We start from the raw sequence: 17,219 nt of genomic DNA on the forward strand, positions 1-17,219 counted from the left end.
TACAGTTTTGGATATTGTTGAGGGGATGACGCCCCAGGGGAATGCCATGGAGACCAGGTTACTAGCACTGAGCATGGATCCTTGCTGCAGAAAGGAAAGAGGGAAAAGAAGGGAGCAGTAGTGATAGGGGACTCAATAATCTCAATAGACAGGAGATTCTGTGGACGTGAATGAGACACCCGAATGGTATGTTGCCTCCAGGTGCCAGGGTCAGGGACATCTCAGATCATGTCCACAACATTTTGGAGGGGGAGGGAGAGCAGCCAGATGTCTTGATACATATTGGAACCAATAACATAGGAAGGAAAAGCAAAGAGGTCCTGAAGAGAGAATTTAGAGAGTTAGACAGAGTAGATCTGGAAAGGATGTTTTCCATGGTGGGGGAGTCCAAGACAAGAGGGTACAGCCTCAGGACAGAGGGGCATCCATTTAAAACAGAGATGCAGAGAAATTTCTTTAGCCAGAGGGTGGTGAATATGTTACCGCAGCCAGCTGTGGAGGCCAGGTTTTCGGGTGTATTTAAGGCAGAGATTAATGGTATTGATTGACACACATTCAAAGGTTAGAGGGAAGAAAGCTGGGGAGTGGGGCTGAGGAGGGGAGAAAAGGATCAGCCATGACTGAATGGTGGAACAGACTCGATGGACCAAATGACCCAATTCTGTTCCTATGTCTCATGGTCTTGTGGGTTTTATTATATCTTAGAGCTTAGGACATAGGCTATTTGGCCCATTGAGACTGCTCTGCCATTTCATTATTATTCCTTTCAACCCCATTTTCCTGCCTTCTCCCTGAAACCTTTGATGCCCTTACTAATCAAGAACCTATCAACCTATATACCCATTACCTTGGCCTCCACAGCTGACTGTGGCAATAAATTCAACAGATTCACCACCCTATATTTAAAGAAATTCCTCCTCATCTCTGTTCTAAGGTCACATCCTTCTATTTTGAGGCCACTATAGGAAACATCCTCTGTTCTTACACTCTATCTTGGTCTTTCAATATTAGATAAGTTTCACAGTGATTTCCCTCTGGACCCTCTCCAAGGCCAGGATGTCCTTTCTTAGATAAGGGACCAAAACTGCTCACAATACTCCAAGTACAGTCTGACCAATGCCTTATAAAGCTCATCTTGTCAAATCCATTAGAAGCTTAAAAATTTTTGAAATAACTTGCAGTTTCTTTAATCTACCAGTCAAATATATTTTAAGAGCTCACTTAAGTATTACAATGAAGCTTATGCTTATAGCAGCACAGGATCAGCACTCAAGATTCTGATCAGGCAGGAGTTGTGTATTGCATTTTCTTATAGTCTGGTTTTCCTGATCTTCTTTCTGATATGCTTGGAAAAGTTGAACAATACATTTCGCTAATATACAGTACACTGATGATCATAGAAGGATGCAGCAATAAGTTTCCTGAAAGTTATTGAGAAACCAAAGTTAGTGAATGGCTGGATATTCTGTTCTGAGCTGGAAAATGGCAAGTTCAAGGTTGCACTCCAATGTTGGACCTCACAGAAAATCAACCTGAAATCTGACACTGAATATGCACTAATTTAGACTTAGCACAGAACCTGCTATCTAATTGATTTGAACTGAGAGGAATGGCTGCAAGATGGAAGATTAATCACAATGTTTTTTTGTGTGAATTACTTGGATCCAGCTTTGTTTTTGGATACAATATTGCACAATATTAATTTGACTTGTAAGTTGATGTTTTTTTCTTGGTTGCCCATAGTAATAGTCTCAAAACCCAGCAGAATAGAAGTGAATGCAGTTAAATACACTTAGTGACTACACAGTTATAAGCAACTAAATGTGGAGTTTATTCCTCTATTTCAGGTATAGCTAATGTGCTATATTTTTGGAAGATTTATGGCAAATTCTTTTTCCACTAATTTTAAGCCAATTTTTATTTTCTGAGTCTGGACAAAAAGTGCTGTCTATACTCGTCGTACTCTGACTTGACAGACCAGGCAACATTGTAGAAAGGGAAACACAATTAACTTTTCAGACCAAAGATCTTTGGTCAGAAATGGCAAAGAGAAAAAGAAAATTGGCTTCAAATTGCAGAGATGGTGAGGGAACAGGAAAAAAGGAATAACTGTGATGAAATAATGCTGAGATAAAACAAGCTGTAAATCTGGTTTGATGTATCAAGGGGGCAGTTAGAGAACTTGAACATGGGGAAAAAAAGGGCTATGAAATATGGACTATTTGAGAGTAAAAACTATAGGACATGCCAGCAAGACAGCAAGTGCAAAAGGAGAGAGAGAACTGGAGATCACGGATGAACAGGCCAGATCCAATAAGACAGAGAAAACAAAGTAAATTGAGCTTGAGGAAAATTATTTTGTTTTGCTCTGTTGTCTTTTGCCCTTCCCTTTTCCAGTACTTTGGTTGACAGTGCTATCAATTGAATTTATTTATTTGAGAGTGGCATTAAGGTGGTGAAAATATCATTTAGCATGCTAGCTTTCATCGGTAAGGGCATTGACTGTAGGATTTCAGACATCATGTTACAGTTGTACAAATTGTTGGTGAGCTGCGCTTGGAGTACTGTGTACAGGTTTGGTCATCATGTTATAGGAAAGATGTGGTTAAACTGGAAAGAGTGCATAAAGTATTTATAAGGATGTTACCATTACTACGGGGCTTGAGTTATAGGGAGAGCTTGGCCATGCTTAGTATTTATTCCTTGCAACATGAGGAGAGACCTTGTAGAAATGTTTAAAATTATAATAGGCATAGATAAGGTGGATGGTAATAGTCTTTTCCCCAAGAGTATGGGAGTCTAAAACTGGGTCATAGTATGAGGGGAAGGATTTGAAATAGAACTGAGGGGCAATTTCTTCTACACAGGTTCTGGTGAATATATGGAACAAAGTGGTTGAGGCAGGTACAGTAGTGTCATTTAAGAAGCACTTGGATATGTACTAGAGGGATATGGGTCAAATATAGGAAACTGGCACTAGCTGGAGTCTCATTGTGGTCATTGGACTCATGAACTCATTGGACTGAAGCCCTGTACCTATGCTGTGTTGCTCTATGAGTGTATTTGTAACACTATGCTTTTGTGGCATTATTGACTAATTCTGTCATTTAAATTGGGAGTGAGATTGACTGATTTTTAGCTTTTTCTCCTTCTGTTGATCAGCTGATAAAACAAATTATAATCTCATTCAAGAACTTCTTGAGTGTAAAAGACTCAATTCACTGGTCATCAGTGTATTTAGCACCAAACTATCAAAGAGATACAGTATAGCTTATGATAGTCATGTTCAAGGAACTAGTAGCTTAAAATATTGTATCTCTAATTACTTATTTTTACTTTAATCTCATGCAGTGTTTTATAAAAGCTCAGTTTGTTAATATGTGTGTTTTTTTTTTAAGAATGAAGAGGGACAGCACTTGGATGTTCCAAGCACGCAGTCAACTTTTCACAATTTAAGGTCAAATGTGGCAAATGAGCTTGTCAGTTCATGTCTCCAGTCCACTAAACTTTCAAGAGAGAAAGATACAAATTACTTGGAAAATGAGATTTGGACAAAATCTGATGCAACTGGAAGTGAAATCTCTGAATACTTAAATGGAGATTCAAGGAAGGATAGAAAATCTTCAGAGAAGTTGTCTGAACAATTAGAAGAGGATGATCTGAGCACTATGTGTTCTGAATATTCAGAAGACTTTGAAACTTCTAATTGTGAAGTGTCTTCAGTAAAATTGGACCAGGGTGAATCACATTTTGAACAGTCATCTGAAGAGGAGTCAAAGGCTGATTATTCTGATAACACCTCCTACTCAACCTCCTCATCCCCAGTTCCAGACCATTCCAAGTTGGCAACCTGCACAGAATCTCCCTGTTCGGATAGAGAAATGCAGAAGTCACTATCTAAAGTGACTGTGAAAGATACAGCAATACAGACACAGCTATCCAGTTTTCATTACACCTGGCACAAAGGTTTATCTATGAATATTTTTATTTGCAGATTAATTGCCCTGTTTCTTCTTTCTTCTCCAAACTATTTCAGATCCTCTGAGGTAAAGGTCACAATATTATAGAATTCTATGTGCAGTTTGATGGTGAACACCAAAGGACCAAAACCACAGAGTTCAGCATTGGGCAGTTTTAATGGTATGAAGGTGAACTGGGAAAATAAGCTAAGAGACAGAGCAGTACTCAAGTGGCAGATACTCAAACAGCAAGTCAATAACACTCAGTAGGAATTTAACCTCATTAGAAAGTTTAAAGTACAAAATTAATTTATTATCAAAGTACATATAGTACTGTGCAAAAGTCTTGGGCACAGAACTAGAGTGCATCAGACCTGTATTTATGAACGTGAAGCAGAGGGCGAATTTGTAAATCTGGCAGGATCAAAGGATATTGGGAATGGAAGGTAGAGCACCAAGGGAGGGGTGTGGGACAGGTGGCAGAGAAGGACTGCTGGGGGTGGAGGGTGGGATGGGTGCAAACACCTCCAGCCCTGAGACAGCAGGCAAGGTAATTTGATTCCCAACAATTGGTCTGATTATTACAGAATGTCTTTCAGGTGCTTCCTGCTCCCTCCTCTCTTTTCTTCCTCCTCTCCCAACCATAATTCCCTTCTCTCTGCCTCCTTTCCACTCAGTCTACAATAGAGATCAGTATCAGAATCAGATTTGTCATCGCTCACGTATGTCATGAAATTTGACTTTTTTTTGTTGTGGCAAATTATAGGAAAGATGTCAACAAAATAGAGAGAGTACAAAGAATATTTACTAGAATGTTGCCTGGGTTTCAGCACCTAAGTTACAGGGAAAGATTGAACAAGTTAGGTCTTTATTCTTTGGATTGTAGAAGGTTGAGGGGGGACTTGACAGAGGTATTTAAAATTACGAGGGGGATAGATAGAGTTGACGTGGATAGGCTTTTTCCATTGAGAGTAGGGGAGATTCAAACAAGAGGACATGAGAGTTAGGGGGCAAAATTTTAAGGGTAACATGAGGGGGAATTTCTTTACTCAGAGAGTGGTAGCTGTGTGGAACGAGCTTCTAGTAGAAGTGGTAGAGGCAGGTTCGGTATTGCCATTTAAAGTAAAATTGGATAGGTATATGGACAGGAAAGGAATGGAGGGTTATGGGCTGCGTGCGGGTCAGTGGGACTAGGTGAGAGTAAGCGTTCGGCACAGACTAGAAGGGCCTCTCAGCCTGTTTCTGTGCTGTAATTGTTATATGATTATATGGCAGCAGTACGGTGCAAATGTCTTGGACACCCAAGCTGTATATATATGTGCTAAATTTTTTGCGTCATATTCAGTACTACCCCAAGAATCATTTTCTTGTGGGTATTCACAGTAGATAAAAAGAAATACAATGGAATCAATGAAGAAATATACACAAACAAATACAGACAAGCAACCAGTGTGCAAATGAAGACCAACTGCAAATACAATAAAAAATGAATAGTAATAAATAATATTGAGAACATTAGTTGTAGAGTCCTTAAAAGTGAGTCCATAAGTTGTGGAATTAGTTCAGTGTTGAGATGAGTGAAGCTATCCACACTGGTTTAGGAGCCTGATGGTTGAAGCGTAATAACTGTTCGTGAACTTGGTGGTGTAGGAACTAAGGCCTCCTTCCTAATGGCAGCAGTGAGAAGAGAGCATAACCTGGATATTGGGAGTCCTTGATATTGGATGCTACTTTATTGTGGTAATGCTCCTTGTAGATGTGTTCATTGGTGGAAAGGACTTTTACTGTGATTGGCTCTACTTTTTATAGGCTTTTTCGTTCAAGGGCATTGGTGCTTCCATACCAGGTAGTGATGCAACCAGTCAGGATACTCCACACAGATTCACTATGTCATCTAAAGCTTTGTAAAGTTCGAAGAAGTAGAGGCACTGTTGTGCTGCCTTTGTAATGGCACTTGCATACTGGTCCCAGGACAGATCATCTGAAATGATAACACCAAGGAATTTAAAGTTACTGACCCTCTCCATGAGATACAACCAAAATCCATGGTTAACAAGGGAGGTCAAGGATCTGTTAAATTGAAAAGTAGGACATACTACTTGTGGAAGGCCAGAGGACTGGGAAGCTTTAGAATGTTTGAGTGAACTTGCCCTTTTCTCCTTGGCGCGATGGACAATGAGAGGTGACTGATAGAGGCGTGTAAGATGATGAGAGGTATTGATTGTGTGAATAGCCAAAGGCTTTTTCCCAGGGCTAAAATGGCTAACACGAGGGGGCATCATTTTAAGGTGCTTGGAAATAGGTACTGAGGGGATGTAAAGAGAAAATTTTTCACAATAGAGTCTTTTAAGAGACTCTTGGATAGGTACATGGAGCTTAGAAAAATAGAGGTTATGCGGTAGTGTAATTCTAAGCAGTTCCTAGAATAGGTTACATGATCGGCACAACGTTGTGGGCTGAAGTGCTAGTCTAAAGTGATTGTGCTGTAATGTAGATTTCTATGTTCTGTTCAGCAGAGTAAGATAAAACTCAAAGTGGGAACATTGATTTTGAGAGTAAAGTTTTGCTTTATCAAAACAATGGTAAAAGTTTGTATAGATCTATAAATAGGAAGAAGACAACTATAATAGATGTGGGAACTTCAGTGAATGAGGCCAATGAATTAATTACAAGAAACAATGACATGGCCAATATATTAAATCAATTCTTTGCATCATTCTTCAGCATGGAAGTCACTACAAATATTCCTAAAATATTAATTTTCATTAACAGAGGAACTTACAAAAATCCAAATCATAAGGATAATAATGTTAGAGAAACTCAAGATAAATCATCAGAACCCAATAGTTTGCACCCATGGGTTTTAAAAGAGGTAGCAGCGGAGTTAGTCAGTAGCTGATTGAAATCTTTTAAAACTTGCTAAATTACAGGTGAGTACTAGATTTCCATTTTTTAAAAGGGAGGAAGTCACAAAGCAAGAAACTATAGGAAGTTAGTTTAACATCTAGTTAGCAAAATGCTAGAGTCCATAAAGTAGAAATAGCTAATCTTTTAGGAAAGCTGAGCATAATTAAATCTAATCAGCAGTAAAACCGTTTAAACTAAGACTTCCATTGACTTCTAAAGTGTATTTTTTTCTTTGAAGGCATATTTTCATAGCTTTGAAAGCAGTGGTTAAACAACTGTTGGCAGTCAGTTGGGAGGCTGGGAGAGTTGACTGCTGAAATGTGTTCCACATAATCCACAACTAGCCATCTGTTGGATGATGCAAGAGGTGTTCACTGACCTTGAGGATCAAGACTTTTGTCTTGCTACAATTCAAAGATCTTCTATAAGAAATATAAATAGGGCTTATTGTGCAGACTGAATCAAATTGAGGTCATGAATATGATTGGTCATGAGTTTATTTTAACCCAGACGCAATTAAAATTTGAGTTTTTTATTGAATCAATGCTGTTGCTTGGGGGTGTAGCATCTTGGGCAAGGTTGATAATAACAGTCAGATACAGTAGATAGTGTTGTGAGGAGGTTGTCAATCATAACACCTTGCAAGGAGGATCTTCTCAGTGATGGTGGGAATGCTGTTCAGAAAGATGCAGATCAGGAGGATAAAATGGAAAAGAGGCAAATCTCTCTGTGATTTTTCAAAGTTGGCTTTGTCTCCCATCTTAGGTTACCATTGTTCTCATTTTCTTGAGAGTACTGGCATTATTCTATTCTAACCCAGCCGCAGAGAGGTCAGTGCTAAGGAGTCATTTTTTTCATGATGTGTTAGAGTTCAATGCCCTGGAGCCCTGTAAAGGCTCAGACATTGTGTATATTCAATACAGATATCATTGGAATTTTGGATAGTAAAGAAATCAAGTTAAAAGATGAGCAATAATCTTAGAGTAGTAGAGCAGCCCTGAAGGACCAAATGGGCTATTTGTGCTACTTTTTCCAGTTTTTATGAAATACAAAAATATCTTATGCATCTTGTACAATATTTCTTTATTCCTAAAATCATTCTATCACCACCCCATTGCCATCTTTTGTGAAATGTATTTTGCTTCTCTTTTGTATTATTTCACACTCTTTCAAAAAGACATTTGACATAAATAAGTTATATTTGAAGAATTAGTAAAATGGAGAAGCAAAATCTTATGAGGCATTCTAAAAGCATTGAGAGAGATGTTTTATAAATACAAGACTTTTTAGTTCTTGTTGCATTTGTAAGTTAGGATTTGATTGTGCCTAAATTACCCTTCCATTGCTTTTAAATATCTTATTTCCAAATAATTTCACCTTTAAAGCTACTTAACAACATCTAGTATTGACTGCAGCTGTTGGTTTGGTTGCCACCTGTGTCATATAAATAAGCATACGCCTCTCTTTTCACAGAAGGTGGAGTGGCAGTACTTGGAGCTGCAAATGTGGATCCTACACCTATTGCCAGTCACATTATCAGCCCTGAGGCAATGGAAGGCAAGTATTTTGCATGAAATCTTTTGTGAGAATATTGAACAGAAATATGCAGGTCTAGCAAATCTGGAATGGAAAATGATGCTTAGTAATTTCTGATAAGTGGCTAAGTGATGTTCAAATATCTAAAAGAAAGGAAAAATCACCTTTGCATCAGAACCTAGGTGGATGAAGTATACTGTGGTTTTAAAACAGCAAGTTTGATCCAGTAGATTAATCACAAACTTTAATAAAGAGCAAAGGAATAGGAAGCTGGACATAGGATAGTAGAATTAATGAGATACAAAACACTTTTCCACTGAAATCTATACTCTTAAGCAAGGTGATGTAACAATGGAAATTGTGTTGAAAATTTCATTAGAAATCTGAAATGTGGGACAGTATTCCAACCTTGCAGCTGCATGTAAACTAATGTAGTCAAAGAAATAATTGGAGCTATATAGCACTTTGTCAATAAATGGCTGTCTCAAAAGTTCTTCATATACTAGGTGAGGTGATTTTAATCACCAATCCACTAACCCCACAAGAGATGGATAAAAGACAGTTCAGATTATATTAGCTGACACTGCAAAGAAGGTTTTAATTTTCTAACACAATCTGTGCTGTGTCTTCACGGAGACTATATTTGACTAGTGGCATTACATTGTGCAGCATGCAGATCTCCCTTTGAGAAGTTAATATATAAAGTATTGACTGTTGGAAATGTTCATAATTGGCCTGTCCCCTAAAACCCTCACAAATTTTTATAGATGCACCATAGAAAGCATTCTTCTAGGGTGCATCACAACCTGGTATGTAAGTTGTCCTGTCTAAGACCAGAAGAAGCTGCAGAAGATCGTGAACGTAGCCCAACACATCACACAAACCAATCTTCCAACCTTGGACTCACTTTACACCGCATGCTGTCAGAGCAGTGCTGCCAGGATAATCAAGGACACAACCCATCCAGCCAACACACTTTTTGTCTCTCTTCCCTCCGGGAGAAGGTTCAGAAGCTTGAAGATTTGTACAGCCAGATTTGGGAACAGCTTCTTTCCAACTGTGATAGGACTGCTGAATGGATACTAACCCGGATCTGGGTCGTACCTTCCAAATATCCGGACCTATCTCTCGGTTTCTTTTTGCACTACCTTACTTTCCCTTTTCTATTTTCTATTTATGATTGATTATTTAAATTTTTTTATTATATTTACTTTGATTTGTACTCCAGGGAGTGTGAAGCGTACAATCAAATATCACTGTGATGATTGTACGCTCTAGTATCAATTGTTTAGTGACAATGAAGTAGAGTAAATAAGTAATTAAAGGTGATTCAATGAAGGATAGTTGACAATGCCATAGGTAGCACTACCATAAATCCAGTAAGGCTAGTGAACTGAGTAGAACGATAACTAAATGAGGAAGGCAAGGAGACCACAGTTGATATGAGAATCTAAAATTCTGCAATGCTTTCCTTGATATAACACCTGCACCTGTTAGAATCAGGTGGGCTGGTCAGTGTGGCCACTCAGGATAATTTTAATCAGTCAGGATAATTTAGATGTACTACATTTTGGATGCCAAATCCTCTAATCCACACTCAGAGGACGGATGATAATGGTGATGGAAGTGGTTGTTAGTTGATTAATTGTGCATTAATGTTTCATTATTTATATCAGAGGCACCTTTGACCTCACGATTATAGTATTAGAAAAGCAATACAGTACAAGGACAAGGCCTATCAATTTATAAAAATGGATACATATATAAAACTTAATAAAATGTTAATTGTCTACAAATGAAACCTGCCCATCCGAAATGACTGCAAAATTATGGATCATTGCACCGTAGTATAGTGAACTACTTATTCCTGCCTCTGCTTATCAATCCACAGCATTGACTTCATACAGCCCTGCCAGCTTAGCTCTAAATGACATGCTGAAACAGCAGCTCACTCTGACTCGCAAGTTTGTGCAAGTCAATCGACTTCTCTACTTATCCATTGTTGCCTCAATAGAAGAGGATAAGTATCATTACACAACTTTGGAAGAAACTAAAGAGGTAAAAAAGTAGACCACATCTTTTTTTTCTCAATCAGCTGCTCCACACTGCTTGATTTGAGGGGGATTGTGTAACAGAAAGCAGACCCACTTTGTCCTATGTTTATTTAGCATGTCTGTTTTAGAAATACCTCAACCCTAATCTAAAGTGGACAGATGATAGCACAATAAAATATTAGGATGGGGATTCAAAATGTTGTATAGAAAATTAAAGTAAGAGGGAATGATTGTGGGGAACTAAGTAGAGTTTCTAAGCACCTGATGAGGTTGTCCAGCAAGCCATCACTGACTGGGATCTAAAGGTTGACCTTTAATAAACTTGTATTTATATAGTCTATTTTATATGACTTAATTACATCCAAAAGTATTTGAAAATAGTATTTGATACCTGTAGCTCCATTGTTATAAAACTGATTTTGTAATTGTTACCTTGATTACAAAAACTTGTTCAATCACTTTAATTCAAGTATAACAACATATGAGGCAAGTTTTTATTTATTTATTCTTTAATTTGCTGTATTGCCAGTTGTTAAACCATTTCAACTTGTTATACCCAATCCCTGCCTAGTTTGTCAGTAATCAGAGATCACCATCACTCACCTTGGAGCAAGCCCTGAAAGAAGTGCAAGACGAAATGGGGCAATATCATAACATGTGACGGCCTGATTTGGAAGCAAATACAGCTCCAGTAATGATGGAGAGAAGAGCAACTGCTACCAAGATTGGCATTCAAATTAATGTTACCCAGTAAAGCGATCACTGTGATCATGCTGACCTGTCAATGCATGTTTTCAACCACTCATTCTGTGTAAATCCAGGTATTTAAATCCTATAGTAAACACATTTTAATCCTTTGCAATAATTACAAGTAGATGCATTTGATAAAACGTACAGAGCAACTCTTACACTTTGTGCAAACAGACTAATTATCCCTGCAGAGTCCACTAAAATTTCAGTTTCTTTGCATCAGTGACAGTCAATATGATGAATCATATTCACTCATTAAATGTTTTGCATTTTATCGCAGTCTGATTCCCTTTGAGATTTGTTTGTGAGAAGAATTTGTATGTGAGATGAATTACTTTTAAAGCCTTGTGAATGCAGTCGTTTGTTCACCCAGCAAATTAGATAGTTAACTCATTACATTGTTTTGGGGGAATTGAAAGAATACCAGCAAGGAGATTCCGTTCAAATTTTGATATGTGCTGGTTAATAAAGTAGCCAGGCCATGAGTGATATGAAACAGCATGATGGGGAAACTATAGTGTCAAGTGTTTTTCAGTGAAATTTAATTGTTAGAAATTCTTGTCCAGATCCAGTCTCTCCCTATACCCTGCTTTAGTTCCTGCATGAAAGTTAGCACTAAAAAGTCCTTCAATAATATTTCAAAATAAGTTTAATATTTTCAGTGGGATATTACTAGGTCTCTGAGAATATCCCAACACAGTAAATTAACATTTGTCCTAATATTTCCTGCTATTAACAAATTGCCCTGTAAATTCTGAGCTCACAGATGAAAATGTTACAAACAATGCTGTTTTTTGCATTGAACAACAACTACTTTGACTTCATTCACTTTTTCTGGATCAAACTTTCAGCTCTGGATTCTTGCATAGGCCTAAACAGTACCATACACTTTAAGTCCTGTTTAGGCACCTTCTTTAACTCCTTTTTCAGCAACTGAATGGAGGTTGCTTCGTGCATCCATACAGAGCTATAAAATTTTATGACTGGCACCAATTTTCACATGGTCCATTTTCCTTTCTGCATCCACTTACTTGTCTCTGTCTCAGTGGATAGATGAGTAACCACCAACCATTAAAGGCTGAAGATTCTCGTAACTACACTTTCTCTTGTGAAGACTCCATTCTTTGCTCTTATTCTATCATATATACTCTGCAGACAGCAATTCCAGCACTGGCACGTCTCCTTTTTTCCTTAGCAATGACTTTCTTTTCATTACTGTTGGCAGAGCTCTTGCAAACACCTCACTAATTTCCTGCACCTCTGCTCTCACCTGATCCTCTTAGTCAGACAAGAACAGATTTCCTTTAGTCCTCACCTTCCACTCTGCTAGGCGCTACATTCACTAAACTATTCTTTGCATATTTTCAACTTCCAGTGAGACACATGTTAGTGTCGCTCTGCTTTTAGCATTCTGAAGGGATTTTGTGACACCGCTGTTGTCCCTACCAGCCGTTCTTGCAGAAGATGCACTTTTATTTCACCTTTCTCAGCAGCCAAGGACTTGAACAATTCTTTCAGGTGAAGGGGTGATTAATTTGTTTCTTTCAGTCTGGTGCTTTGCATTTGGTGTTCAGTTTGGTCCTCTCTATGTTGGACAAACCAAACAGCTGGGGATTGGGTATATGGTAGGTTTACAGAGCATAGGGACTGGGAATGTGCCAGCCTTTGGGTCTGGAGCCTGCAGCATAGCATGAGCTGATGGCTGGGGGAATAGGGTAAGGAGATAGCAGAGGATATTGTGCTTGTGCGTTTAATTTGTGCAAAAATTAAACGTTTGAGAATCATTTGAATTTTAAAAGATAACCAGAGCGTCATTGTCTCTAAAATCATCTCTTTGTTTCAGTTCATGTAGAGATGCATTTCAGGAACATGTCTCTCTTCATGATTTTTTCTGTGAAGGCAGATACAGAATATTTGTTTAATTTCTGTCATTCCTCGCAAAATCATCATCTCTGTAAGGGATCCACCTTAACTTTGCCAATTTGTTCCTTTTCACTGGGTGTTTTTAAATCTCTCACTAGATTATCATATTTGATTTTATCTTTTTGTTCTCTCTTGTTGAATTCTGATTTTTTTCCCCCAGTTCCCAAGCTTGCCTTTCTTTTTGGTAAAATTGAGTCTTCTCCTTTGATATCAAGCTGTCCTTAAATTTTATTGTTTCCTTGGACATTTTTCCCCTGAGTTTTTGTGCCATGGAGGGATACATTTTCACTGTACACAGTATATTAATGATTTTAAAGTTAGTCATTGTTTATTAACCATTATTCCTTTTAATGTACCTTCCGGTGGAGTTCTGTTATGGTGATACAAAATCTGTGAATGTTGACAAGAAAGATAAACCAGTCCATTATTTTCTCTCCAGGTAATTCTATGCAAGATATTACAGTTTTTAATGTGGAAAGTGCATAGGCTTTTAAATTTTCAAATGCAGTATACAGTCTTTGAAGGTGATCTTATTGAGACAGAAATTTCTGACCTAGTTAGCATTCTCGTCAACTTTGCATTTTACATTCCTTCATTTTGTTTTCATAGCATTGTCCCACTCAGGATCAGGTGCCCCTTGGCCTACCGTGTCCATGACAACTGTGATCCCTATTTACTGTATGCTAATTTCATTTGCCTTCATTAACCCTGCATCCCTTTAATATCCAAATACTGCCCAAATTACTTCTAATCTTTGTAATTGTATGTGTCCCTACCACTTACTCTGGTATCTTTTCCTGCTGAGTGGAAAAATTTGTGTCTCCGTTCTAAAATTTCTGCATCTCACCCTTAACCTGTGCTTTCTAGTTCTAGACCTCTGCAGCCTTAGAAAAAAACTATATATCCTGTTAAAATCTCTATGTTCACTTTTCAGCTTTCTACATTCCAGTGAGAAAAAACTCAGCCTTTCCAATATCTCTGCCCTTCCAGGTACCACCCTACTGAATCTGTTTTGCACTCTCTGTTGGTACCACAATAATTGCATAGTGTGGTGAGCACTCTGTACCCAGTACTCCAAGTGCCACTAGCCCATCTACAGATGTCACATGGAGTCCCAACTTCTACACTCAATGACCCAGGCTCTGAAGGCAAGCGTACTAGTGCTGACTTTATTCACCTGTGTCACCACTTTCAGCAAACTACAGACTTGGACCTCAAGGTTCCTCAATACATCACTTCTCCTCGGGTCCCTGCCATTTACTTTTATACCTTATCAGAATTTGCATTACCTCACACTTGTCTTATTCAAATTCCACATCAATGCTCTGTCCAACCATCGAGCTGACCTATGTCTCACTGTATCTTTATACAACCTTCTTCACCTTCTATAGCTCTACCAATTTTCATATTGTCTACAAACATATTAACTAGACCACCTACCTTTTCATCCATGTCCTTTACATACATTACAAACAACAAAAGTCCCTGCACTGACCCCTGCAGTACACAACTTTTTGCAGACCAACACACTTCAGATGCCCTGTGTCTTAATTTTCTAGACCAACCTACCATGTGGGATCTTGTCAAATATCTCACTCACGTGAATGTAAACCATATTTACCACTTGCCTTCATCAACTTTACCTCCTCAAAAAAATCTAACTGCCCTTATCTTTTGGCTTTTCAGTTTTCCTCATGTGTGTTCTAACTTGCAACATTAATCCATCAGTCAAATTCCTTCTTCAATAGCTTATGCCCACAGCCACTCTGGCCTCGCCCTATTAAATATATTACTTCTGTCTTATTTCTCCCCTGTAATCTCTGACACTTAAAACTAATGTATTATTTTTATTTTCCAGTTCTGACAAAACTTTGGTTTTAAACATTAACCCTTGTCTGTATTGATGGAGGGTAACCCTCCTACTGAGTGATCAGATATAAGCTACTTTGAACTGAGAATGAAAGGAAATTCCCATTCTTGGAATTCTGAATACTGCTCCTGAAACGAAAACGCAGCTGCTTAAAATCTGAAATAAAAACAGTAAATGCTGGAAACTCTCAGCAGGGTCAGGCAGCATCTGTGGAGAGAGAAACAGTTTATGTTGCAGGTTGAAGACCCCTCATCAGAACTTTGGGAACTCTGTACCTCAGGAGACTCTGTGGATCTTCAATCACTGAGTTTGGTCAAGGCTGAGAGTGGACACCGGAGAATCTGAGGACAGAAGATTGTTGAGATACAGATCAATTTTTTTTTTTGAAAGGGCAGTAAAGGCTGGCAGAGCCACGTGGCCTACTCCATTTCCTATTTACTTATGTTTCAGCCAACCACAGCTGACAGTCCCCATGTTGCAGACAGAGATATAGCCAGTCAGGATAGAATAGGGGTGGGGAGCTTCACTCATTTCAATATCCTCAGGCCAGAACCCTTCATCATCAATGCTGCCTGGCCCACTGAGTTCCTCCAACATTTTGTACGTTCTTTTCTTCAAAAGCCTATCACCCCTGCTGGGACATAGGCCACTTACAGCAGCACTCTGTCCTAGACCAGTCTTTCAAGTTATATCCAGGCATGGCTGATCTTCAAAGAACCTTCCTGTCCCAGGGATGAGGTTTTTGGAGCTTCTATTGGCGTTTCTGTAGCTCTGTATTTTTACAGGATGGGGTCTGAAGCCCAACCCTCTTCTTTTCACAGTTGAGCCTGGGACCGTCCATGGTAGGGATAACTTTGTGTATGTTGCTCTGGATTTCCAGCATCTGCAGAATCTCTTGTTCTTTCATCTTTTGAAATGTTGTTTTAATTTTAGTCAACTTCAAGTGTACTCAGACTGATGGATCGGCTCCGACTTTGAAAGGTATTTTTCCTGCTATCTTGACGTCCATCAGTATCTGGTATCATGCCCCTTACCCTGACTTGTGCTTGTCTACCCGAAACAACACATCAACATATTGTTCTTCAACTAGAAACAGTCACAATCAGATGCTAGAAAGTAAGTGTGTGTGCGTGCGCACGCGATTATGAGAACAAAGTAGAGTCTGATTGATTTTCCATGGACGAATTGGAATTAGAATTGGTAAACAGGTTATTTATTGTCACATGTACCAAGGTGCAGTGAAAACATGTCTTGCATACTATTCATACAAATCAAAATAGGCAAGTATAGACAATCAGTGGATGTTGAATACTTTGATTTTCAGAGGGCCTTTGACAAGGTGATGCAGATGAGCCCACGGCATTACAAGAAAGATACTAGCATTAATAGAGCATTGGCCAATTGGCAGGAGGCAAAGAGTGGGAATAAAGAGAGCTTTTTCTGGTTGGTCGGTGGCAGTAATTAGTGGTGTTCCAGAGGGGTCAGTGTTGGGGTGACTTCTTTTTACATTGTGTGTCAGTGATTTAGATGACAGAATTGATGGCTTTGTGGCCAAGTTTGTGGATGATACAAAGAGAGGTAGAGGGGCAAGTTGTGTTGAGGAAGCAGAGAAGCTGAAGAAGGACTTGGAGAGATTAGGAGAATGGGCAAAGAAGTGGCAGATGGAATACAGTGTCAGGAAGTGTATGGTCATGCACTTTGGTGGAAGGAATGGAAACATAGACTATTTTCTAACTGGAGAGAAAACTTCAAAAATTGAGCTGCAAAGGGACTTGGGAATCATTGTGCAAAATTCCCTAATGGTTAACTTACAGGTTGAGTTGGTGATGAGAAAAGCAAATGCAATGTTAACATTCATTTTGAGAAGACTAGAATACAAAAACAAAAGATTTCATGCTGAGGCTTAAAGGATATAAGGCACTGGTGAGGCCTCACTTGGAGTACTGGGAGCAGTTTTGGGCTCCTTGTCTAAGAAAGGATGAGATAATGTACAGTGACATTGGGGACGGTCCAAAGGAGGTTCACAAAAATGATTCTGGGAATGAAAGGAATGAAATATAAGGAGCATTTGATGGCTCTGGGCCTGTATTTTTTTAATTTAGAGGAATGGTGGGGGGGTATCATTGAAACTCATCAAATGTTGAAAAGCCTAGACAGAGTGGATGTGGAGAGGATGGTTCTAGGACTGGAGGGCACAACCTTAGAACCTAGGGACATCCA

The 17,219-nt window shown here is 38.8% G+C and overlaps 1 protein-coding gene across 1 annotated transcript in view; it reads left to right on the top strand.

The window, feature by feature from the left end:
- c16h19orf44 (chromosome 16 C19orf44 homolog) overlaps nucleotides 1-11,162 on the top strand; it is a 44,045-nt gene extending 32,883 nt beyond the window's left edge. The window contains exons 6-9 of the mRNA XM_059991709.1: nucleotides 3,399-3,966; nucleotides 8,340-8,423; nucleotides 10,294-10,460; nucleotides 11,028-11,162. Coding sequence (XP_059847692.1) covers nucleotides 3,399-3,966; nucleotides 8,340-8,423; nucleotides 10,294-10,460; nucleotides 11,028-11,117 — 909 coding nt within the window. The 3' untranslated portion in view covers nucleotides 11,118-11,162. The remainder of the gene's footprint in view (nucleotides 1-3,398; nucleotides 3,967-8,339; nucleotides 8,424-10,293; nucleotides 10,461-11,027) is intronic.
- Nucleotides 11,163-17,219: the final 6,057 nt, after the last annotated feature.

This window comes from Hypanus sabinus, chromosome 16, assembly GCF_030144855.1.
Source record: "Hypanus sabinus isolate sHypSab1 chromosome 16, sHypSab1.hap1, whole genome shotgun sequence".
NCBI lineage: Eukaryota > Metazoa > Chordata > Chondrichthyes > Myliobatiformes > Dasyatidae > Hypanus > Hypanus sabinus.